This window comes from Haliaeetus leucocephalus, unplaced genomic scaffold, assembly GCF_000737465.1.
Source record: "Haliaeetus leucocephalus isolate CR32 unplaced genomic scaffold, Haliaeetus_leucocephalus-4.0 Scaffold722, whole genome shotgun sequence".
NCBI classification, from domain to species: Eukaryota; Metazoa; Chordata; class Aves; order Accipitriformes; family Accipitridae; genus Haliaeetus; species Haliaeetus leucocephalus.
The window spans coordinates 1,989,102-2,015,791 of record NW_010973158.1 but is presented as its reverse complement, the minus strand read 5'-3'; the positions used below and the strand labels follow the sequence as shown (position 1 = coordinate 2,015,791).

Here is a 26,690-nt window from a genome sequence, read left to right as displayed (position 1 = left end):
CTTTCATCCTTTAAATTTTTAAGAAAAAGTGTGTTTTAAAGATGTACGTCTCACTCATTTAAAAGGAACTGTCAACAGGCGGTGATAAGCACAAGTTAGTAGGTTCCTGAAGACCAGAGATGAAGTTAGAGCTTTCATCACAGTGCCTGCAGGAGCAGGACTGGGAGCCAGCTCTTCACTGAACCCAGGAGCATGCAGAAGGGTCTAAAACCAAACAGGGGAAAGTCTCACACAACCTGTGTTTGTAGAATACAGGTTGTGCCCTAACTCTGCACTTGGAAAATTATGCAAGTGCAAACTTTTGTTGGAGAAGCTTGATTAAGATTACTGTAAATTCAAATAATTCATACAGAAATAATTATTAAATACTTCCCATGTTCTTTAAAAAAGAGAAAAAATTGAATTAGTTTTGGAAAATAGTATTAAGTGTGATTTATGTTTTACATAGATGCAAAACAGGTCTACCTGTGAAGATGTGTGACTTGCAAAAAATAACCTTAAGTTTACATCAGGAAAATATTTTTTAAAACCTCCACTGCACTCTGTTTATTTTGCTTTACCTATGAGATGCTGCATGTGAAATTGATTCTGGGAATATCAAAAAGTTTCTTAGTATTGGCTTGTTTTTAATCACAGCTGGGAACACCTCAGTGGAAAGTTATGAATAGGAGTCAGAGACTATGACTTCTTTCAGCTCTTGGAGAGAAGTAAACATTGCTTAGTTTGAATCTACTGCATCTAGTTTGCAAACTACCTGGGATGCAGTATGGCCTGACCCAAGAATTAGAGATTTATTTATTTTAAATTCCTATTAGCTGTATACTGCAAGTATGCTGTGGCATTCTTTGAAGACCCTGGTTGAAGTAATAGCTAAATGTGACTACACTTCTACATACACTCACATAACACACTCTAAAACCACTCACCAAGGGATGACTCCATCTCTTTAGGCCTATATTTTAATTCAGACTAGGAGAGTGTGTTTTGGTATGTGTTCTTTAAAAAATATTAAAATGCTCATCTTTAATAAGTGAGAAGAATATGACAAATGCAGAAAGCATGTTAACTAAAATAAATTACTTCAGTCCCTCCACTGTGAGACAATGTTTTTATAATTAAACTACAAATATGCAATCATGAGTCACTCTGGTGGTACATCATGTTATTTTGAATTGTAGATATGACTAAAAAAATTAAGTTTTGGTGTTAGTAGTGTGTACGGGGCTATAAACTACTGAAGTTTTATACACTGGAAACAACTCAAGTATTTCCATAGGACAAGGTAACAGACAGGCATGCTGACAATGCTGTACACTAAGAGATTTATGAAACCTATGTGTCAAAAAACAATTGTGATGAAAAGCCTCAATATTTGTAAGATTTTTCTAGAGCATTCAAACAGATCCCATATAGTCTATAGCTTTGAATTTTGTCCGGTTTCTTTAATAGTACTATATCGTAATCTACAGTAACTGAGCTGGTTCTCCCTCCTTCCTTTTCTTAATGTATGGAGATTTGCACTAGAGCTCTTTAAAAACCTGTTTAATTCAGGACCTTTTACATGCTGCAAGAGACTGATAAAGCAATATTTCCTTGGTCACAAAACTTTAATTCTGATACTGACTTGTTTTTCCTGGATTTTTGTTCACAAAGCCCACAGACAAAGACATCTAATGCTATAAAGCTTGACATGCTTAGATTCTGTTCAGTATAGTTCTTACTACTTTAAGTTGTCCCATCAAAGTCAAAGATGGGTTTGCATTTGATTAATACAGAATCCAAACATAAGTGGGGTTTTTGCCTAGGCATTTTTGTTTGCACTGAAAAATCTTTCAATTCCATTTTGGTTTTTTTGTTAATTGAACATATGAATGTTATACTTATTCTTTTGATTTGTAAGTAGCAGCTTTACTATGACTGTATACTCAAAAGTCTTGCTAACTTGTCAGTAGAGTACATTTACAATCAGTCAACTTGTAAGCATTTGATTGTTGATTTTCTTCTCTTTTCTTCCCATCTCTATTTAAGTAGAGTAAACAATTTATCTTTTTGTTTAAGATTTTGTTTGTCCAAACTAAAACTCATAGTCTTCTGAGAGCTTCTATATTAATTCTCACCTCAGTGATACCTGCTAATAAGGCCATACTTGATAAGCTTCAGGCTTTCCTGCCACTGACTACAGCTAACTACTTTTGACTCCAGGATATCACAGAATGGTTTGGGTTGGAAGAGACCTTTAAAGGTCACCTAGTCCAAACCCCCTGCAATGAGCAGGACATCTTCAACTAGATCAGGTTGCTCAGAGCCCCGTCCAACCTGACCTTGAGTGTTGCCAGGGACGGGGCATCTACCACCTCTCTGGGCAACCTGTTGCAGTGTTTCACCACTCTCATTGTAAAAAATTTCTTCCTTATATCAACTCTGAATTTACCCTTTTTTACCTTAAAATCATTACCCCTTGTCCTATCGCTACAGGCCCTAGTAAAAAGTCTGTCCCTGTCTTTCTTATAAGCCCCCCTTTAAGTACTGAAAGGCCACAGTAAGGTCTTCTTGGAGCCTTCCTTTCTCCGTGCTGAACAACCCCAACTCTCTCAGCCTTTTCTCACAGGAGAGGTGTTCCAGCCCTCCGATCATTTTTGTGACCCTCCTCTGGACCTGCTCCAGCAGGTCCATGACTTCCTTGTACTGAGGACCCCAGAGCTGGACGCAGTACTCCAGGTGGGTCTCACCAGGGAGGAGTAAGGGGCAGAATTACATCCTTCAACCTGCTGGCCACGCTTCTTTTGATGCAGCCCAGGATACAGTTGGCTTTTTGGGCTGTGAGTGCACATTGCCGGCTCATGTCCAGCTTTTCATCCACTGGTACCCCCAAGTCCTTCTCTGCAGGGCTGCTCTCAATCCCTTCATCCCCCAGCCTGTATTGATACCAGGGATTGCCCTGACCCAGGTGCAGGACCTTGCACTTAGCCTTGTTGAACCATTTGAGGTTCACATGGGCCCACTTCTTGAGCTTGTAATGGTGATGTTTTCAGATTACTGGGAATGTGCTGAAATGGGGAAATACCTAACGGGGCAGGGGGGGAAGTTTCTAATCAGCAGTAGGGAAAACATTGGATTGAACAAAGCAGTAGTTTAGTCTGGTTGTTCAAAGAGTTAAAAAGCATGATCTGAACCAAGTTAAGGTGGAGCAGCAGAATGTGAAGCATTCCCCTTTTGGTATGTGTACCTACTACAAGCATTTTCCATAGAAGTTCTTCCTCCCTTTTTTAAAACCCTAACGGTGAAAGAAAGTCCAAAGTGATTAATAAGAAAACTTGAGAAACACTCCCTGTTCCTGAGAAAACTATTCAGTACATTTGGGAAGATATGCTAAATAGAAAAAGACAAGACAAGAGAATTCAGTACATGAAATAAAATCCAGCAGAGCAAACTCTAGCTGTATTTTTCAAAATGGGATTTCACAAAAGTGGTTACCTTAAAATATTAGGGTCTAATAAGAAAGAAAAAAACAAACAAAAACAACAACAAAAAAACAGCACAACTTGGATTTTTTTTGCTATGCACCAAAAATAAGTCACAGTGCTAAAATCTTGCCATGTATGTCATAATTACAAATCAGAACTTTCTGTTCTTTCACTGAGTTTGAGATATGTTTTATTTTTGTAGGATGTCACATGTACTTCAGTTTGAAGACAGAAGCAGAAAGGTGAAAGATGCAAGCATGCAGGATGAAGACACTTTTGAGATTTACGATCCACGGAATCCTGTAACAAAGAGGAGAAGAGAAGAAAGCAAGAAGATAATGAGAGAAAAAAAGGAAAGGAGATAAAAAGAATGTAAAGCTAGCCAGAGCTGCCTTGAAAAGTGACTGTAATAAAGCATTGGCTGTTTTGTAAGCTGTAGTTCCTAAAAATATCACTGGACAAGTGTGAAAAGGAATCCCTCAAGAACCTGTCATGCAGTTTTGAAGCAGAGCTATCCTTTGTTTCTTAAGTTGTGCAGTCAAGTGCTGTCAGTGCATTCATTATCCAACCTCTCTAAAGGTTTTTAGAATTATGTGTTTAATAAAACAGCTGACTTTACTTTTGTCTGTACTTTAATTACGATAGTCACCATCATTGTTTAATCAACATATGGTAATCAAAAAGTTTTCAACATAATGAGAATTTGTCTAAGAGTGAAATTAGAAGATAGAAACCCCATATGCAGGCTTTTAAGATTTTCTGCAAGTATAATTTTACTTATTATTTTTTTAAAAGCATGTAAACAATATAGCAGTAAAGGCTGCCTGCCTGAACCACTCTGTTGCAGAATTAAGATGATGTGCTTGCACTTAGAGTGCTCCCAGCTTTCTTGAAACAAACTAAGTTTAATTTGAGAATTTGGATATTTTCTCCTTCTTTTCAAATACATATTCCAATACAGATCCCAGCTTGGGAAGCTGGGATAATACACAGTTTGAGGAATGTTATTTCACTATCTGTACCACATGAACAAAAAGAGAATCTATATGTTCCTTAGTGGTTGCTTAAACTGTTGCAGTACCAAAAACATCCCTCTGGTAGAATTTTTACTGCTTGGTTTGTTAATTAGTCCAGTACAGAAACAAAAATAATGTGATCAGTCTCATTAAACACATAACCCTGTTTTTAACAATTATTTTACCATCTAAAAATGAACAGCTCAAGTTTCCAGTCTATAGACTTTCCACAGATCTTTCCCCCCCATGTGCTAGTATTTTTACAGAAAAATGTGAATTTTCAGTGCTCCTTCATTACAGCATTTCTGATGCTGCAGAAGCATGGACTACCCGTATGTGCAATGGAAGAGTGAGCACAAGTGAGCAAGGTCATTAAAAAGTGCAACCAGAGGAGTGTTTTGCTGATGTTGTTTTTAGAACAAGTTCAGTAAGGTATAGTGTCCTTATCAAGCTGCCACTGCCAAATTTCTTGCTAGGGTCTGAGGCGTGAGATACATAAACCTGCATCAGTGGTTAATATGGCCCAAATGTCAGAGGTTAGATTAATACAGACTATTGCTTTAATGTGCAGTGCAACCTTTGAGATAAGAAAGAAAGCTTGGAGGTGTGATGTGAGATCCTATATAAAGCTGTCATTATCCTCCTCTTAGGCTGAGTGAACTGTACTGTACCATGGTGTTAAGTTAAGAGGGGTTACATTCTTAAACGTGGCCATTCACAAACTAGTGGGTCAAAGTTTTTTAATCATCAAGTCATTTTCTAGTCAGCCTGCTATTGGCAAAATCAAGAACAACTAATGTCACATGCTGTTATCACTATTCATTGCTTTCTTTGTGGAGAAAATTTTAAAACAGTCATTACAGGAAATGAGCATATCAAACCCCATTCTGATGGCGATGGGAGGAGAAAGAGAGAGTGAGTGTGTGCATGCCTGTTGGCAGAGGAGGTCAGTATGGGGAAAGTGAGGGCTAGTTCTAGAAAGAAACTTGAGCATCAATTCCAGGAGACAGCTCCTGCCCCTGTAATAGAAAAATGTTCTAATTACATATTTTTCCTGTAAGCTAAAGTAGGGTACATGAGTCAATGAATGGGCAAGTTGACTAACACCCCTTTTAGCTGAATCTTTTTGCCAACTACCTGCAGCAGCTGTGTGTGTGCTGTATTAGATGATTCCCATTTTTAAGCACTAGACAAGTACAGGGAGAAAAGCTTAACTTGGCGTTTAGGGCTCTGCACAGTAAGAAGAGGTCTGAAAGGCTGGACCTTGCATACACAGGACTGATAACATCACAAGAACAAGAGAGTAACTATGCTGACATTTTCTTGATAAGTGAAGTGTGTATTGAAAATCAGTAGATATTTTTCCAGAGATACTATATCTTATGTGATTAATGCTTCAGTTGAAACCAAATGTGTTGCCTGTTGAAGCTAATTCCAAGTACTACAGTGTTATGCTTTGTGCTAGGAAAGCACAAAGGCTGGCCCCAGTGGAAGGATGCTTACCCCATGCAGCTGTCTTTCCTGTGTCTAATGAATACCACTTCAGGTGTAATGGACATTTACTGCATTAAGCCCAGGTTACCAGTAGAAAGCTGGCATGTGCTTTGCACTAAGGCTGGGTATGTGGCAGTTTGCATTTTGCTCTGTACCAAACCCATGCATAAGGGTAAGGATATTTCGATTAAAATCCTTCAGTTTTAATTGTGATTATGAATGGAAAATCCACTTTATCTTGATGGGACAGCTAGAAGTGCCAGGCCCTGGATGCTTTTTGAAGTTATTCGGAGTACATGTGTCTAAAATCAGTCCTATGCCACAGGGGCTTGACATGGAGCCTTGTGCAGGCAGAACTCGCCATGAGGGAGCATCAATGACAAATGCTACAAATAAATGAATTCAAGCGTTTTTTGGCTATGAATTCTATGTGATAAAAATATTTTATAATACTTACTTCCCAGAAACATAGAGCCTCTAAACAGTTTTTAATAAATTACAAGTGATTGTTACAAGTGATACTAGTCTTCAGGGCTAATCAGCCTTGCATAGTATTTCACAGCATTCATTGAATAAGCTTCTCTTAGAGTTCTCAGTTCACCTGTATTAATGCCAGTCAGTATTTCTTCAAGAAAAGAAAAGCATCTGCCTTTATTCCTTTCCTAGGGAAAGAATAAAACTATGCTTGTAGGAGAGACACCACATCTATGCAGTGAAGTTACTTTCCATTTTACAGAAGGCAATTTTAATAGGCATCCCTGTTCTTATTTTGTCTTCATTCAACACGGTGACAAAACTTTCCTAGCACTAAGGATTGACATACACTATGCTATGAGAACATTAGAAATGTGCTAAAACTAGCAGACAGATGATCTCAGCTAATCAACTGAGAATCACTTAGAAATGGGCTAAGGTGTCTAAATTTTATTCATTTCACTAATGCAAAAGTAGTTCTGCATTTCATGTAGGAGACACCTGCAGCAAAGTTATGAAAAGCTGATGTCAGAAGCACACTCTCAAGTAACTGTCCTTAAAACCAACACCAGAGTAAGAACCTTGAAGAAAGAAGTTGAAATGATGACAGTGCTCTGAAACAACTAGTTTTGCAATGTCAGAGCTAGCTCCCATACTGCCAGGAACAATCCTGCCTGTTTCCCATACTGCTAGGCCAGCAGAAGCATCTTTTAACTCGAACCTATTTCATTCATCATCTGGTGTTGCTATAGTTACATGAATGTTGAATGCTACAGGATTGCAGTATTTTTTTATAGACTATGAAATACATCTGTATGCTCAGATGTCAGTATTTGTCAATACTGAAAAGCAAGTGGAAAATGCATTGTGGACATGTGTCCGCCTCCCTCTCTGTGAAGCAGAAGTCTTGTGCTAGGTTAGTGGCTGAAAACTGAAGGAACGATTGGTTTTGTGGCTGTAGAAAATATTTGTTCTATGGTAGTGAGATTTTTCACTGACTATATTTTCTTGAATCTTTTTATTAAGCAGCTCCCATGTTCCACCCTGGTGGCTAGCACCTCACCTATCTGTATAAACATGTGAGAATAATTTCTGTGTAGTTGTAGAAAATAGCTAGGAACATTTGTCTATGCACTACTAATACAAAACCAGTGTTTTGACACTTGTGAAGTTTTCCTTCCTAAAAGATGCTAATTATTTGCACAGATCACCCAGCTTGAAGATGCATAGCACAATGCTGGGATGTAAATAATTTCTGTGAAAAAGTCGCTGTTCAGAATTGCAGGATATACTCCATTTCCTCACCACCACCTGCTTTTTTCATTGCTCATTTCAATAAGATAAAAATGGTGTAAGTCCAAACTGTGACTGAATTTTGAGTTAGAGCACAAAGGCCAGGACTAACTCTTTTTAGTGGCAGCTAAATTGCAATTTCAGTGTATTAGCTTTGCTGCCAGCACAGTGGGCCAGTGCTGACCAACAGTCTGTGAGACAAAGAGCCCTTCCAGTCATGCCTGCCTTCCATGTAATGGGGCCTTTCCTTTCATTAGAGGGAATTTAGCTTTCCTAAATGAAAAAAAAAAAGGTGGGGGAAAAGTCTTAACATCCCTGCACAGAGCATTCTGTTGGTAAAGTTGACATTTTTGTTTCCGGACCAGCTGGAATTGAAGTAGATAAGGTCCTTCTAGGCCATATCTGGTAATAGCAAGATCCTCAAGGACAGCTTAAAGGCTTGCCTCATGAATCCTGTCGGTGATGCCAATGGCTAGTACAATGTGCCCTTCTGCTTTGGAGCTAAAAAACCCTGAAGTACAACTAAAGCTGGTTTATTTCTGCCAAATAGCCACTACGCCTAAGCTGCTAGGGGTGTAGTCTGCAATGCCACATTACGTAGCTTTCCCTGATCTGCTGGCTTGCAGCATGAGCATGTTTGGGAAGAGGTTGTTCCCATACTGTCTCCTTTCCCCAGCAGAACGGTGTCTGAACATTAATGGTTAAAATAACTGCACACCAATGTTGTCTGCTTTCGTCTAGAGGACCTCAAGTTTGCAGGAGACACAGTTATGTGTTGGCAACATAAAAACTTGCCTCAGACAGAATGGATAGCTCCAGACTCTGCCTCATACTGGCAGAGACATGTGCATCTGTCGTTACTTAAATGAGGACAGACTTAGGTCATTAGAAGATGAGGGGACTCCTACGTGTGTATTCTCAGGAAAAGATGTAGATATTTGCTTACATCTTTCACTGTAACAAAACACGAGCTGATGATACAGTGGCTACACTTAAAAGATTCCTGCTAAAGTATATACAGCCCAGAGGATGTAAACTGAAAAGTCAGACCACATCTCCTGATGTTTCTTATCCTGGTATAGAGTGTTAGACCAACCAGGAATATCTACCAAATGTCGCCAATTAAACACAAGCAGCTGAGTGCCTTATATAGGCAGGAGGTACATCAGAAAGAGATGATACTGAAATTCCTTGAGGACTGGGAGCACTGGTAACAAGTATCCATCGCTACCCTGAAGTGCGGCTTCCAGCTCCCTGCTTCTTCCTGCTCCTCAACATACATGTGAATTCATTCAGTCTCAGTCAGAGGGACTGCCTTATCGCAGTGCTGTTGCTGCTCCCATGGCCTCCTCTTCCTGCAGCTACATTACACAGGCTCAGCTCAACAAATAATTTACCTTCCTTCTCAGGCAGCACCTCAGACGGAAAAGTGTCCTGGTGAGTGCATGCTCGTGTCCATCAACTCTCGTCCCATTTTTGAATGTAGATGATCATCATTTGATAACACACACCTGCCCTGCAAGTACCATAAGCTCACCATATCCCAGTCTAATGCCATAAAGTGATTCCCCTCCACTTAGCCTGGTCAGACATGCCATATTCCAGCTTGCTAGTTGCAGATTCCTCATGCAGACAGACAGAAACCTCATACCCACAGTGGGGCACTCTGATCAATAGCCTCTGGTCACAAAATCTGCAAGGCACCCAGGGCAGGTGGCACCCAGCCTGCCGCTGGCCAACTGCCTGTGCACCTCAGCTGCTATCACAACAGAATAACTTTCTGAATTAATTTTCTTTTTCACAGTACTGTGAAACAAATACTTGTTTTCTCTGGACAGGATTTCTCTTCCACTTCAGTATCCTTTTTTTTTTTTTTTAAGAACCCTCTCACACAGCACAAGTTTAATTTATAAGATACAAATTGGAATGTTTAAAAATGTTTAAAAAGCTACTGCACACTTGTGCAGGTTTTTCTTATGCACCTCACACAGATGCCTCCTCAGACTTCACCACCACACTCTCTCATCATCATGCCTTCCCTGTCAGCTACTATTACTGAAGGGCCAGAAAAAGGATTTATATCCTCCTTCTCCCCCTTTTGAAATGGATAGCTATTACATTTACAGCTAGGCTCTGTCCCAGTGTCCTCTCAAACTATGTCTTTCTGTGCTTGGCTTCTCAGTGTAGAGCTGCAGAATTTGTACACCCTTAGAAAAGCCACACTTAAGCTGAAGCTGCATTTTATTTTATGATGTGCATGTGTAGTTTCTGTACATACTACAAATGCAAAAAAACTGAAGTTCAAGTTTCAGTGAGCAGACTTATAATTGATATTTTAACTTTATTATGTTTAAGACACTTTCTCTGTACATCTCACTTTTTTTAATTCCTGAAACACATAGCAAAATAGCATTGTACCAAAAGCACTTTCTGTATTCATTCTTGATCATACCTTTAAGTCATAGACAAAGGATGAAAGCTGGAAGTTGCTAGAAATACCTAATATGCCAGACTGTTACACTAAACTGACATCACTTGACTAAGTGTGAAGTGCCTGCTACTCAGAATAATCTGACCACAGAGTGAGGATCTTCTGATTATAACCTACAATTGGTACTACTTCAAAGCAGTACAAAAATCTGAAAGCTAATTTGGGGGAAAAAAATTCAAACCTATCCTTTTCCATTTTTTTTTTTAAACATAAATTGGTTGATAGTAACCTTCTACTCCTAATGCACCATTAAAAAAAACCACAAGGACCCTACCTTAACAACTCTAAATTTACAGACATGAAAGGAGACTACAAACAAGACAGAACCTTCTCAAAAAAAAAAAAAAAAAAAAAAAAAGAAAAAAAATCTGGTCTTAAACCGCAATGCATCAGAAAAAAAAGTTGCATTTTCAAGAATAAACTCTCCAAATCTATATGAAGGAGTTTTGCCATATGGGGAAGGTAGAGGGAAAATCTACTGTTCTTGACTTAGATCACATGGAAGAGAAAACAAGTCCTGTTATAAAGAGCTTTTTCTATGGTTCTTATTTTTAATTTATGAAATGTACTGGCTGTGGAACAAAGCAGGATACAACAGCCATATTCCTCAGTCAAAGAGAGTCACAAAATGAAAGTCCAGTCCAATATTCATAAGGTTATTTAAGCTGTACACTTGCTCCCCTTTAGGATTTGCTTGTAGTAGCAAAAGGGCACATTTACAGAATAGCCCTAGGATAGCCTTTAGTTTTGACAGCTTCATTTTGGCAGCAATAAAGCATTAAAAGCTGAAGCTTTTTATATTGAACACAGTCTGGAAGATCATGTTTTTGCAGCAGCTATTGAAAAGTTGGCTCCAAAATCATGCGTGCTCTTCTTCAGTAGTAACTTCTGAGTCAAACAGATTTAATAGAACACTGCATTCGAAGGATACTTCTTTCACCTGCTTCGACTGAGTGCCTCTCTATGTTCTTGGCAAGCAGTGAGGAACACTGATTCACAAGTGACCTTGTATTTTTCCCAATTCTTTTTTGCAGCTTCACCATGTGAATGGCCTGTATGATCTGACTTGTACTACCAGGTATTGCACCCTTCCGTTTCTAAAGTTATCTCACTGGAATGACAGAGAGCAACAGTCAGTATATAGTCATTTTAAAAAAGATTTCCATTACAGCTACACTATACTCTCCCTTACATGTACAGAATATACAAACCAAAATGTTTACACATTAAGCACAAGAATTATTTCAAATGATAAAGCATGGGTTGGTCCCATTTGTTCTTATGCACTGGAATAGACTTGGCAACATGGTATAGTAAGCATGAACATCTGACTAACGATTCAGGGGGATGAGCTGGTAAATGGGATAGTCAATTATAATATCTATCCCTGCATGACAGACTAGGAAGGCAGTTTTTAAGATGATTGACCCTTGAGGGGAAGCAGAAATATGCGTGTTTTAATAGAGAGCAAGATGTTGTCATCTAGAGCACCCAAACAATCAAGTTATCCCTGAATGACACAGAAAAATATATGAGAGCTGTAAAAGAGAGAGGAAGAAATAATTCTGACCCAGCTATTCCAGACTTACTTATATTTATAATGTAGGCAGAAGAGTCGCCTTCCAGTGTTTCCTATCATTTTATTTTATGAAGACAAAAATCATCAGGCAGATAAACCACAGTAAGCAATGTTTGCCTCTGCCAAACAAAGATTTTACATAAATGTCTTCAACTAAAAAAAACCCCCAAACCAGCATACTTCAACCTCTAAATCTGATGCACACTACTGTTTTTTGTTTAATTTCAGGTGGTTTCACTGCTACAAGATGAGACCTCATGTACCAGAGAGACCAGAATGTACTACTTCACTGTCATATAATTTAGGCTCAGTCATACCTCAGCCAATATTTTCATAAGGTCACTTTGCAAAAGTATGTCTAGCCTATCCAAATGACAATATTTTTTATGCCAAAGGTTTTGCTTTAGGAATGGAAGTATTCCAACTACTGTTTAATAGGCTATATGGAGAGGCTATGAAAACATCATTTGTTGCACACACAGCTTATGTATATAATATAGACCTAAAGAGTACAGACTGATCATTGGCAAAAGATCCTAAAACTGGCCTCAGTGAAAAAAGCCACAAAAGCAATGAGCTTTTGATTTTTTTCTCTCTGATATTATTTTTTGAATTCCTGACCTTAACCAGAAATATGAATGCACAAGTGAGAAATACATCTAAATACCTGGATTTTCAAAATGCAAAAGATATTTCAAAAGAAAGAGAGTTACTAACACAGGCATATGGCTTTTTACAAGCAGACAGGACAGTGTATTCTCAGCTACAGTCTTAGAACAGGGAATGGACAGGAGAGGAATGGCAGGAACTCTGATAAAAAGCTTTTTAGAAATACTGAGGTGAAAAAAATACACTCTTCATAACCAAAGTAACTAGTACCAGACCAAGTGTTTCAGAAGGCCATTAGGAGGTAAAGTAAAACAAGCACATTTGTTTCTTCTCAAGTTCTGTTCTTAGAAGACATGCTTTGTCCATGGACTTTATTTCTAGTCAGTTTGTAACAGTTTTTTCTGGTAAACTACACTTCTTCAGGGGTTGAAACCTGCACTGTGAATTCATCATTTTTACTGACTAAAATTATGGCGAGAATGCAATATATTTTTTTGGTGTGAAATCTGTCCAGATATTAGTACTTATTCTTGTAACCTGTGCTGCTTAAAAAGGCTAATTTATTCAGGAAGTATGCTGTTTCATTGGAATAACAAGAGTTCTCATTGAATACTTACCTAATCACAAAGCTCAACACTTAAAAACTGCAAAAGGTGTTTGTTCCTGTGAGTCTGTCATTCTTATCAAGGACACTGGCATTATTCCTTAAAAAAAGCCACTTGCCTGCTGTCAGAATCTCTTCAGTGTGCCAAGAAGGATCCTAATTCTTATGCTGTGAATGACTGAGATGATTACAAAATCCACACCAGACAAGCACTGCCATATGCAACAGAATATTACAGCACTTGAAAATCACCTGGCATCCAAACAGTCCGAGTGCATCAGACTCATTAGGATAGCATAAGTAAGATTTGGAGGAACAGAAGCAGAAGAGGAGACCCCACAGGTTGAGGAAGGAGCTGGAAAAGTTCTGCAACTATGTAAGGATCTTAGCTGGGTGACTGTGGTTCATAGGCCTGGGAAAAGCCAGCCAGGCATTTTGAGTAAAAGTGTATGGCATAAGAGGCTTCACAATACATAATATATCCACTACATAATATTCTATGATAGTTCTGCTTTCAATATAGAAAATCAGTGTTTATTTACCCTACAGAACTGTGGAATAGCAGCCATTCTTCCTCTGTTATGGTGCCATCTAAGTCCATGCTTTTTGACAGCACCAAAACATGCAGACATTTGGGGCTTTTTACCATATGAGAAATACTACAGAAGGGTAAGCAGGCAATTTTTTGTTTTGTTTTGTTTTGACATTGTTTTTTGTGAATTGGTAGTCAAAGAAGCTATATTACCTGGACTAGCAGCAAAGAGTGGAGTGTTGCTCTCTCACATCTGGCCATTCTATAGTCTGATCCATATTTCACAAACATCAGTTGGCCTTTCAGTTGTCAGACCACAGGTTTAGTACAGGTTCCAAAGAGGATGACGAGAGGCAAGGAAAGAGCTTCAACAGTGACAAACTATTTGTTATTTCCACAATAATACCATGGGGCTTTTGGACTAGTGGCCCCCTGTGACCACAGAAAACCACAAACGTTCAAATCCATTTGAGCAAATCAATATAATATCACACAGCTATGGACAGACAGCGTGTGGCTGCTGATCACTGTGTGTGGAATGTAGTTTTAGAAGAATAATATGTTAAACTACTCGGCTGAAGGGCAAGTCCAAAGACATCTCGGACAAAGATTCAGTGCCTCAAGTTATCTATTGATTTCTACCTTGAATACCTCAAGTACACATTTTCTGAATGGTCTGAATGCATCTAAAAGATATTTATTCACAGACTAGTGAATAAATATGCACTATACCCCTCAGAAATTTAGGCAGCATTAGGAAAGAAGAATACAGGCAGCAACTCTAATCATGGGGAAAAGGATGATATTGTACAAAGATCAAACCTGACTGAACAAAAGTTAAGTCCAGACTCATTTAACAGTAATGAATTAATCAAGAACCTTTAGTACCAGAGCTACACTGACAGCAAGTGGGTCTTTGTGCAACACAAATATTCCTGAAGCTTCTCTTTTCATGCTTTTTTGGCTCTGTGCTTATATAGAGCACGCTCTTTTTACTGAGTTTTCCAAGTTACAATTATATAGCCACTCAGCATGATTTCAGGTCAGAACAGACAGGACATAATGAAATGTACCTTCATCATTTAAGAGGGAGGTTTGTCTAACCTTTCTCCCTCAATACCCCATACATCCCCAACACGGTCTTTTCCAATGCATGACCATTCTTGTCTTCAGATATATTTTCCTAAAATCTTACCTAAATCTCCCTTGCTGTAGTTAAGCCTGTAAATTCTTGTACCACTCTGAATAACACTCTGCTCTCTGCAGCAGTATTTTACATGTTGGAAGATTTATCATGTCTCCTCTCAACTTTTTCTTCTCTAGAATAAACAATCCCAAATTTTTAGTTCTTCTCTTAACAATCATTTTTTGTATATCTCTAAGTCATCCCTGCTGATCTCTGGCTTTTCTCCCAGCTGGCCTGCATTCTTCTTTACCTGTGGTACCTAAAGAAGTTTGGGCACAGCAGTCTAGATAAAGCTTTACTAGTGCTAAGAAGAAAGGAATGAATCTTAACTTACAGCAGCCCTGTCTATTCATCCAAGTCTGGGCTTTGCTTCCCCCTTCTCCATTTACACAGTTTTTTTAAATGATGTTCAGCTTGTAAACCATTATAATTCTCGAATCATAGAATCATAGAATGGTTTAGTTTGGAAGGGACTTTAAAGATCATCTAGTTCCAACCCGTTGACATGGACAGGGACCCCTTCCACTAGACCAGGTTGCTCAAAGCCCCATCCAACCTGGCCTTGAACACTTCTCTCTGGGCAACCTGTTCCAGTGCCTCACCACCCTCACAGTGAAGAACTCCTTCCTTACATCTAATCTAAATCTCCCCTCTTCCAGTTTGAAGCCATTACCCCATGTCCTAGTCCTATCACTACACTCCCTAATAAAGACTCCCTCCCCATCTTTCCTGTAGGCCCCCTTTAGGTACTGGAAGGCCACATTATGGTCTCCCCAGAGCCTTCTTTTCTCCAGGCCAAACAACCCCAACTCTCTCAGCCTGTCCTCATAGGGGAGGTTCTCCAGCCTTCTGATCATTTTCACGGCCCTGCTCTGGACCTGCTTGAGCAGGTCCATGTCCTTCTTATGTTGGGTGCCCCAGAGCTGGATGCAGTACTGCAGGTGGGGTCTCACCAGAGCAGAGTAGAGGGGCAGAATCACCTCCCTCGACCCACTGGTCACACTTCTTTTGATGCAGCTCAAGATAAGGTTGGCTTTCTGGGCTGCGAGTGCACATTGACAGCTCACATTCACTTTTTCATCCACTAATACCCCCAAGTCCTTCTCTGCAGGGCTGCTCTCAGTCCACTCATTGCCCAGCCTGTATTTGTACTTGGGATTGCCCCAACCCATGTGCAGGACCTTGCACTTGTCCTTGTTGAACTTCATGAGATTTGCACAGGCCCACCTCCCTAGCCTATCCAGGTCCCTCTGGAAGGCATCCCTTCCCTCCAGCGTGTCAGCCACACCACACAGCTTGGTGTCATCAGCAGACTTGCTGAGGTGCACTCAATGCCCCTGTTGATGTCACCAACAAAGACGTTACACAGCACAAATCCCAATACCAACCCCTGAGGAATGCCACTTATCTCCATTCAGACATCAAGCCATTGACCACAACCCTTTGAGTGTGACCATCCAGCCAATTCCTTATCTACTGAGTGGTCCATCCATCAAGTCCCTGTCTCTGCAATTTAGAGACACAGATGTTGTACGAGACAGTGTCAAACACTTTGCATAAGTCCACGTAGATAACATGTAGTAACCTTTGCTAGCTAACCTACTGGTTAGCAGTTATTTTTTATTTTAGCAATTGATTATTCCCAAGAGTGGTGTTTTGTATTCATCCATATTGAACTGCACCCTATTTTGGGGGGATGTTTTTTCAATTAGTTGCAATCGTTATGAATTCTAGTCTTATTCTCCAGCGTGCTTGCAGGCCCTTTCAGCTGTAGTTTCGCATAGGCAATACTTCCCAGATGATTGCTTATCAGAATGCAATATGAGACAGGTCAAACTATCAAACTATTAAACTTACATTACTTCTCTGCTATCTGCAAGCCCTGTTACCATATACTAGAAGGAAATTAGGCAATCACAGTAAACTCATGCTATCAAAGCTAAGTGCAATTTCATCATGTTCTGAAGAATAATATGAAGTGAATAAATCTGCTCCTTGGAAAGAAAATATTTGCTGAAATGCAATTTATCCTTAATATGATATAGTCTGTGTAAGATAGAGAATACTTTTCATAGTTCACTAAATCCAGCAGCATGAGCCAAGTTAACAGAGTTGAGGTTTAAAGCCTGATTAGCAATTCAGTCACAGGCACTTCTTTTCCCCAGGTGTGTCATGAACAGTACCAATATAATCTCTGGCTGCACATTGCAAGAATATGCATACCCTAAGCCTCAAGTCCTTTAAACTGGCTGGAAGAATGTGTGAAACTGAATCAAAAGCCAGCTCTGACTCTGAACAGATGGTATGATGGAGGTAAGCACTACCAAGCTTTCTCAATCTTTTTATGTCAGCAAGGGTACAGACCTCCTTCTGAAAAAAGGGATTCTCTAGAGGCTTCTTCCTTGTGTTGACATGGCAAATTGTGTCATGTAGACACAGTAACTAAAACAATTTCATTTCCTGTATGTCTTTATATGAATGGCTATAATTCGTCTTTCTGAGGAAAAAGGTGAAAAGGCAAAGAATTCAAGTGTCAAAAAAACTGTACTCATCTGTCATTAGATAACTGATCTGCCATGTCTGCACAAAGGAAGTGAAACACCTCCAGCAATTTTTTTAGACTGATTTCCACATGGTTCTTTACACTTTAGTCAAGTGTACTGCCACTGAGAGGAAGCCCACATGCTACAGAGAAGGAAGATAAGGGAAATCCTAAATGTGTGAAATACTTAGTGGTGACTGTGAATGTAAAACAGCTTTTCACATTTGTGAAAGCCAACTGGACTTAGGGTGAGATAATGGAATGTTCTTTAAGAAGACCCCCAGCCTTGCATGTGACAACAGAATCTGTCAGTGGTCAGGCTGAGGGTGAATCTCTTGTCTTTATCTTCTGAAATATTGGACACACAATCAGGATGCATCTTCTGTTTGAATCGTTGTAACTAAGCAGGTCCAAATATATCTGTCCTGTGCTGTGCAGTACAGTCTTTCCTATCATCTAGCACTTGATTCTGGCACCTTGATTTTTCTCTGTACATCAGTGAGACTTTAGATAGCTTGATTTGGCTATCTTCTCAGGATCAAAGAACATATTTTTTGTGAATTGGGCCTGGTAGTTCATTAAAAAGAATCCAAGAAAAACAATATACATTGTCTTGAAAAGTCTGTTAAACTGGGAAGCAATTGCCTTTTCTTGTTCCTGCTGGCATACCAGTACAGTTTAGGGGAGTTGTGTTGCCATATACTGCTCTAATTCTGGGAATTAGCGGAGTGATCCTGTACAAGATACAAGTAAAGAAGAGTGACAGTTGTTTCCTGGAAGATATTGGTACCAGAATGGGGTTAATTCTTGGTGTTAACACAGTCCTTAATGCCCTGCTGTTGATACTTTCTGTAGGACTATCCCATCCCATGCTCAAGATTTTGACCATTCTTAAATCAGACACTTCTTGAACAGAGCCACTGGTTTCCTCATCTGACTAAAAGAATACTTCGGCATTTCTTCTACAACTCTTTTTCAGCGGGCATTACCTAATCAGAACAGATGTGGCTATTATAAGAGTAGTTTGTGCCTTAGGTGTCCGAATTTTTGTTCCCAGGACAATAGGAAACAGCTGGACAAACAACAGCCAGGGATGCATCCCCTAGAAAAGGCATACACAAAACTCATTTTTCTGAAATGAGATTTTTAACATGACAATCAAGGCTGAAACCCACCACGTGAGGATCCACAGAAAAGAACCTCTTTTCAAGTCTAAAGAGAAAGATTAAATGTTCTTCTTTTCATAATTTAAAGAATAAATTCCTGCATCAGGGTTGAACTGGAGTCAGAATGTACCACCAGCCTCTCCTCTCCGAAGCAGAGCTTAGAACCTGTCAGGCAAAACATGGCCACGACCAAGCACTGCAGTCTGGGCTGCACTTCTGAGAAGCACATTACAGAAGCTCAGTCTGTCTTACCTGGAAACACCTGCATACTGCTTCAAACATAGTGCTAACATATCATCTCCTCTGTCTGCTTGCACCTCATTTCTGCTTTGATGCTGTGCGTTGAAAAAAAAATTATTTTTTTGTTAGAGCAAAGCACTAGGTGTCAGCAATAAAGAGCACTACTTCTTTATACACTGCTTGCACCAAAACAGTTGCTTCTCTTTTACCTAATATGATATTATTTTTATTTACTTGATATTAGAAGCTACATTTATTTTGGGGTTTCTTTTTTTGCCAAAAACTGTCTTGGAGGAAGACCAAGCAGAAAAGCATATTTTAAACCTTCCATCTTATTGCATTGATTTTAGTAATGTGACATTTTTCTCTTCACAAGTGTTTTTCCATAGCACCCATGCCAAACTTACTCTTAGGCTGTAGGGAGGCAGAAGACAGGCAGGGACAATGCTATGTGAGAGCTGTTCAACTCACCTCCAAAATATTGCAGCTGTAGTCCCTTGCTACATTAGCCCATGCTCACAAACAAAAATTGAATGAAGTGCCTGAAGACAGCACTTGATTCCCCTGGAATCCAAAGAGAACATATCCCTGCTCAGTACTTGGACCATGGTTGTTTTTTTACATCCAGGTAGAACTATGGGAAGTCTCAGGTACTGAGAGCTGAACCACTATTTCAAGGAGACCAGCTCTAAAGCTCAAGACTTTAGTTTTAGACTACTTAGAGACGTAAAAGCCATTCTGAAGTACGTGCGAGTTTCAAAGCTGACAGAGTCTCGAAAACTGTAAACATTAAATTACACTTTTTACACTTGAGAAAAAATACAATCATGCATTATCATGGTGTTCAGAGGTTGTTTTCTGAATTCCCTTTCAACAGAGTTCTGTGAAGATTTTTATGGAGCAAATCCATTTGATAAATAAATTGAATTTAAGGCAAATACCATTAAAATAGACTAAGAAGGATTTGTTTTGTTCACGAAGTATCTGAAAAGTATCATCAAACAGCAAGTTTGGAGGTTGCTAAAGAAACAGTCTCTAGGCAGATTACAGAAAGGTTTTTCTTCCTCTCCACAATCAATATATTATGGCAAGATCACAGAGTAAGTATTCAGTATTGCACAAAAATTAATTTTGAACAGTAAGGCATATGAATGTTTTCTCTCTGAAGTGAAATTAAAGCATATTTAATATAATAAAAACATGTTTAAAAGCTAATGGTATTGAAAAATCCCACTAAAGGCTCACGCAATGTGTCCTCATGTAAATCAACCTTCCAGCTATATTTGTGCTAAAAAAAGATATTGCTTCTGTAGAAAGGAGTCATTCTCTCTCCACCTTATTAGAAACTGTTGAATGGAAAGTCAGCTCCCCACCAAGGAGTCACTGAGGAAAAACTTCATTCCTAGCCTTTAAAAATAATAACTGCATGAAATAAAAAAATTACCATGTGAAATAAGTCTTAGTCATTCTTTCAAAATATTTTTCATCATACTGTCAATTCTGGAGTCATTACTGGATTTCTTTAGAGTATAAAAGGTCTATTTAGAGTTATATATAGCACTCAGAAGCAAGAAAAGGAACCAATATGAGGGGAAAAAAAACCAAATAGGTTACACACCACAGTTTCTCCCTCATTTTCTCTCTCTCCTTCTACCTTTCTAGAGTTTCTTTAAAAGCCCCTTTCCCCTCAGCCATCCTTATTTTCAAATAGGTTTCTTCTGTTTCTTCTTTCAGCCACTTTCAATCATTTTTCAGCAGTCCTGCCTAGCCAGGGAGGTCCCAGTTGACTGGAATGTGACACCCATCTACAAGAAGGGCCGGAAGGAGGATCCAGGGAACTACAGGCCTATCAGTCTGACCTCGGTGCTGGGGAAGTTTATGGAGCAGATCATCTTGAGTGTCATCATGTGACACATACAGGACAACCAGGTGATCAGGCCCAGTCAGCAGCTTGACCAACCTGATCTTCTATGACAAGATGTCCCGCTTAATGGATGATGGAAAGGCTGTGGATGTTGTTTAACTCGAATTTAGTAAAGCCTTTAACACCATTTCCCACAGCATTCTCCTGGATAAACTGGCTGTTCATGGCTTGGAAGGGTGTACTCTTTGCTGGGTTAAAAACTGGCTGGATGGCCGAGCCCAAAGAGTGGTGGTGAATGGAGTTAATCCAGTTGGTGGCCAGTCACTAGTGGTGGTCCCCAGGACTTAGTATTGGGGCCAGTTCTGTTTATTAAACAATTTATCAATGATCAATTTATCAATGATCTGGACAAGTGGATTGAGTGCACCCTCAGTAAGTTTGCAGACAACTCCAAGTTGGATGGGAGTGTTGATCTGCTTGAGAGTGAAAGGCTTTACAGAGGGATCTGGACAGGCTGAATCATTGGGATGAAGCCAATAGTATGAGGTTCAACAAGGCCAAGTGCCAGGTCCTGCACTTGGGTCACAACAACCCCATGCAGCGCTACAGGCTTGGGGAAGAGTGGCTGGAAAGCTGCCTGGCAGAAAAGGACCTGGCGGTGTTGGTGAGCAGCTGGCTGAATATGTGCCAACATGGCCAAGAAGGCCAATAGCAACCTGGCTTGTATCAGAAATAATGTGGCCAACAGGACTAGGGAAGTGATTGTGCCCCTGTACTCAGTGCTGGTGAGACTGCACCCCAAATACTGTGTTCAGTTTTGGCCCCTCACTACAAGAAAGACATTGATGTGCTGAAGTACATCCAAAGAAGAGAAACAAAGCTGGTGAAGGGTCTATAGCACAAATCTTATGAGGAGCAGCTGAGGGAACTGGGATTGTTTAGTCTGGAGAAAAAGAGGCTGAGGGGGAGACCTCTGCAGCTACTTGAAAAGAGGTTGTAGTTAGGTGGGTGTTGGTCTCTTCTCCCAGGTAACGAGTGATAGGCTGAGTCTCAAGTTGTGCCAGGGGAGGTTTAGATTGGATATTAGGAAAAATTTATTCATTGAAAGGGTTACCAAGCATTGGAACAGGCTACCCAGGGAAGTCATTGAGTCACCATCCCTGGAGGTATTTAAAAGACATCTAGACATGGTGCTTAGGGCCATGGTTTAGTGGTGGACTTGGTAGTGTTAGGTTAACAGTTAGACTCGATGACCTTAAAGATCTTTTCCAACCTAAACAATTCTATGATTCTATCCTTTCTCTTTGCAAAGCCACATGCTTGTCTTTTCTTGCTGCAGTTAAATATAGCAGCCTGACTCCATCTGACTTCTGTGATTGCTCTTTACCTTCCCCTCTGCCTCTTTGCTAAGAGTCTTTTACATCTGGCTACCAAGTTAGAAAACCTCTTTCTTCGTCCCTTAAAAAAAGGAAAGGTAAAAAAATCCCAGGACACTGCTGGGGTGAGCAATGACCTTTTGCTAATCATAACTGCATTCTCATATCCCACCTCACGGTCTGTCAGACCTTCTCCCTTAGTTATATCACCATTGTAGCTCTGGCCAGGGCCTCTTTCTTAAGGAAAAGCCAGCCAATACACCACACACTATTGAAAAGGCCAAGTCAAGTCCTCTGGACATTTACCCTTCCCCTGCCTCCTTGGCATACAGCCTAAGCTGGCTTCTCTTCTATGGGAGGCTCCAGGCTTGCTGCCAATTTGGGGACAAGATGAGTTGGGTGATACACGTGTCAGGGTACAAGCATATTCAGCTTTCCTTTAAGAAAATTAAGACAAGAAGTCAGACGCACATTTGCACTTCAGTATGTGCCATTTTCCAAATTGTTTTGTGCAAGCTAATGACAAAGGCCTTACACACAGCAGCTACTGCCAAGAAGATATAATAACATTCTATAAATTTTGTTTGCAAAACAGAAAAATCAGGAGATTTTGCTTTATTTACAGCCCCACCTCCTCATTGAGACTAGCTCACACTGGTCAGAGTAGCACCAAAATGCACAAGGATAGGCCAGTTTCCTTCCAGTTAAGCCATTTCAAAATGGGAAGAATTCACAGCTAGTCATCATGCCTAGGAGGACCACGCTGGCTTATGAGAACCAGCTCAGGTTAGGTACAGTCCAGTTGCAAGCACTGAGAGAAAGGTCCCTTTTAATGGGATCATCTACAATCCTTCATCATCTATCCAGAATAAAGGAGCTCTACAGCCCCCCTAATGGATTTGGGCAGTGGGAGATGACTCAGAAAGGACACAGAAACATAAACAAGGGCCATTAGACACAACTGAGAGATAAAAGATGTCCCTTTAACAGTAGATGTACTATAGAAGTAAAATAAACCAGTCAGGGCCAAAAGCCCTTTTTGCTTTTTAACTAGGAATCTCAAATCCAGATAATGGGCTGTCTGCCCAGGAGCTCCATGAAACCTGTTCATTATCACAGTCTTCAGAGTGATATAAACAAGGCATTCCACCTTTGGGGAGGGGGAGGAAACAACTTCTTTTGAACAACAGAAGGCAACAAAAAAAGGAGACATAACTTCCTATCCCTTAGTGCTTCTGCTGGTTCCTTAAGACAAGCAGCTACTCGCTCCCATCATCTGCATGTACCAGTCTCTTGACTTTACCCAGTCTCTCCTGGACTAACATAATGGATGCAGTAAGTGCCACCTTCTCAGGTAGCCTGGCTGGGTTTCCAAGTGCCGACGCTGCTAGGACAACTCACTCTTTCGGCTGCTCACAGAAGCATGAACCCAAAAACGGGAGGGTGGGACAGCTCTCCCAAAGAAAAATGCTTGCATTTGACCCTCTGCTCCCAATCCGGGGTAGTTCTTGCATTCCCCAGAATCTTTGTAGAAGCAGCAAAGTTCCTAGATGTAAAGCTTAGCACAGGTTTTTCTCCCTCAGAGAGGTAGCATCAACCACAGCCTGCCTGACAAAAGCTGCTTGGAGTGGTCTGCAGGATGACTCTGAAGAAAACATGGAAGAAGCCTGCCTTGATTATTTTCCTGCTGTGCCCTTCTGGCCAAAGGACCTTCCTGCGCACACATGCAGTTTCTGGGAAAGGTAGTTTGCTGAAATGTATAGATGGTCAGCATTTTCCATGGTGGTGGCCCTGTCCTATACTTTGTCCCTCCCCTAATGCCCAGCAGATAATGAAGGTCACTGTGAAGTTCAGCTCCAGGCCTAACCTCAAAACAGCATCTCTCCTGTCTGGGCTATAGCAGGATCCTTGGACTGCCCACGTGCCCCATGGCAGATGCCTGGCAAATCCACCTGGAGTCTGAGTGCTCACAGTGCAAGTAATGCCTGCTGTCAGAGGCACTTAAGGCACAGCCTTGAAGGAGGGGCCTGTGAGTCTCTAGTACCTGGTGGGCAGTAACCCATACCAAATGCACCTAATTGGAAAAGGCCATCCTACCACCACCACAGAGTAATGTTTTCACACACAACCAGATCACCAGCCTGGCTAGAGGCAGCAGCGACTCTCACCATCATCCATGTTGGAAGCAGCATAAGTATGGAGGCATGGATGTTCACTTTGAACTGCTTTTCCTCCCCTTCTCAGCAGACAAAGGATTTTTCTCAGCCCACAAGGATGGTGTTCTTCAGAGCCACAGGGTGACCAGTGATATTCTTCCTCCAGGCCTTCTGATGCCATCTCCGGTCTAGAAGAAGTGCAATAAGATGTTACTATTGTCTACCTTGGAGACACCATTCTTCAGCAGTTCATTTTAGACTTTTTTTTCCAACAAAGTGGTCTCCAATCCCAGCTATGCCCTTCAGGCAGTGGTCTACATGCCTTCCTGAAATTGTATACTTGGTCTGTGTGGGGCCATGCTATGCCTCTCTTTTCTTCTCACCAAGCAGTAAGTGCATTAACACAATGGGATGGGCACTTCAGAACCATATTAACCAAAAAAAAGGCCCCTGCATTATGTCTGTGCCACTGAGTTTGAAGAGATGTGTTATGAAGTGCTGGCAACACAACATGTGAATGTGCTGGTGCAACCAACCACACGTGCTGTACACCATGAATACGGGGAGCTCTCCAGTGAAGGCTGCACAAACTGCATGTGGGTAGACTTGGTAAGCACAGCCTGGTTGCCAAGGCTTTATCCTTGGCATACAGGTGCTCTCATGGTGTCGTAAGGTTGGGACAGGATAAACAGACAGGAAGATTAAACCTCTGGGAGGCCATGTCAGTGTCCTCACAGGACAGCTCACCCATGGTCAAACTTAGGTCTCTCTTGAGGAAGAGTATAGGGATTTTAGGATGTCAGTCCAAAGAGGAGTACGATTACAAAAAATTCTCAATAGAGGCTGGAAAAGCAAACTCTGAAAGGGTGCAGAATATATGTAGATGCTAAGCACTTATGAAAGGGAATATGCTACTGAAATTGTCTGGAAATCAAATAATTTTTTTTCATCTGCAAGTGACAGATTACTATTCATGATTTGATAGATCTCAGAGGGAAAGGGCAAGTATAACTAAACCTTTTACAGTTCATGCTTTTACCCATAGTTCATTTTCATACGCCTAAATAGGATCTGATCATTTAGAAAGATTTTGCATTTCCCAGTCACCTGAGGGATGCACTTGCACTCAGCCAATTTTCATTCCATTCCCCCTCCCAGACTGAGTAACGTGCTACCACACACAGAAAAAAAAAGCACCAGTGCCACTGTAAAATTAAAAAAAAACTCCAAAGAAATAAAACCAAACAAAACACACCACACACCAACTTTAGAGCATGCAGTGAGAGCTTCTAAAATTGCAAGCAATATGATGGTATTTTTGTTTGGATGGTGATAGGAATGACGAGATTTTTAACTAAGCCCTACAGTTCTAGGCAATTAGCAAAAAGAGATTTTAAAACATAACAACAATATTCATTTGGCAAGGAAATGCATATTTAGAATTACTGAAATAGTGACAGGTGAAATTTTATAGATCCCCATTTAGTTGCATGAGGAGAAGTTTCCTTTATGTGTGCTATTTTGCAAAAAAACATGCAGCAGTGAAACATAAAATTCTGGAAAAAAACAGGGAGAAGGGGAGCAGGTTGTCAGAAATTTGTATTTCCCAGAGAAGGAAATGAATAAATAGATACAGAACAAAAGCAAAACAATGAAACATGTATATAAAGACAGTGCCTAAATGGAAAAACAACAGAGAAGGATAGCAGAGGGGAAAAAAAAGAAAAAAAGAAAAAAAAGGCAAGCTATCAAAACAAATAGAAAAGATACAGGAGAAATACTAGAGGATCAAAGAAGAAAACTAGTGATAGATGGTTAATATGCTACAGGTCTAAATTATTTTTTCACAACAGTACACACAAAAGGAAAGAAGATAACATCCTAGGGACTGAGGCATGTTTTCCTAGGCTTGGGGGAGTGAATCATTGAAAGGCTTTACCCTCATCATAAAACAGATAAGGCAATTAGAACTACTGAAAGCCAACAAAGCACTAGACCCAGATGACTTAAATCCTGAGCGGAAGAAAGGGAAACTCGAAACCTTATAGAAAAGATTTATGACAGCTTACTGAGAACAGGGTATTACTAAAGGGCTGGAGAAAGAATTGATGTAGTTACCACATTTAATAGAGGAAAGAAAGAGCGCGGAATAAATGTGTTCTGCTGTAGGCACAGATATAGGAAATATTCACTAGGAAAGATAAAAAATTTGTATGAGGCTGAGATGAGATATGGAAATAAAAAGGAGAAGGGGAGGACAGGGAACACACATTTGCAAAACTCATTATTTTTGGTTTCTTTGGATATCTGTTCGCCTTCAGTGTTGATCACCTAACACTAGGAAAGGGCATATGTAGTAATGGCCATTTATCTGGGTTTGAGGCAAGAATGTAATGTGCAGCCAGAGACAGTCTCCCCCAGATCTGCATTCACGGTTGTTAGTCAAAGACAGCAGTTCTTCCTGATAAAGGATCCAGCACAGGCAGCTGCACCAGCCAGTGGAGCATAAATGTGTTCATTCCAGCGGCAGACTCCAACCTTGCAGAAGCAGAAGTTAATTGAATAACCTGGCAGACATATCTGACCACTTAAGAGCAATTTCAA

General features: G+C 40.3%; 1 protein-coding gene across 1 annotated transcript in view; it reads left to right on the top strand.

The window, feature by feature from the left end:
• The window catches only part of CWC27 (CWC27 spliceosome-associated protein homolog (S. cerevisiae)), a 118,547-nt gene extending 114,607 nt beyond the window's left edge, over positions 1–3,940 (top strand). Inside the window, exon 14 of the mRNA XM_010580534.1 lies at positions 3,667–3,940. Within this exon, the coding sequence (XP_010578836.1) occupies positions 3,667–3,829 (163 nt within the window). The 3' untranslated portion in view covers positions 3,830–3,940. The remainder of the gene's footprint in view (positions 1–3,666) is intronic.
• The last annotated feature ends 22,750 nt before the right edge of the window (positions 3,941–26,690 follow it).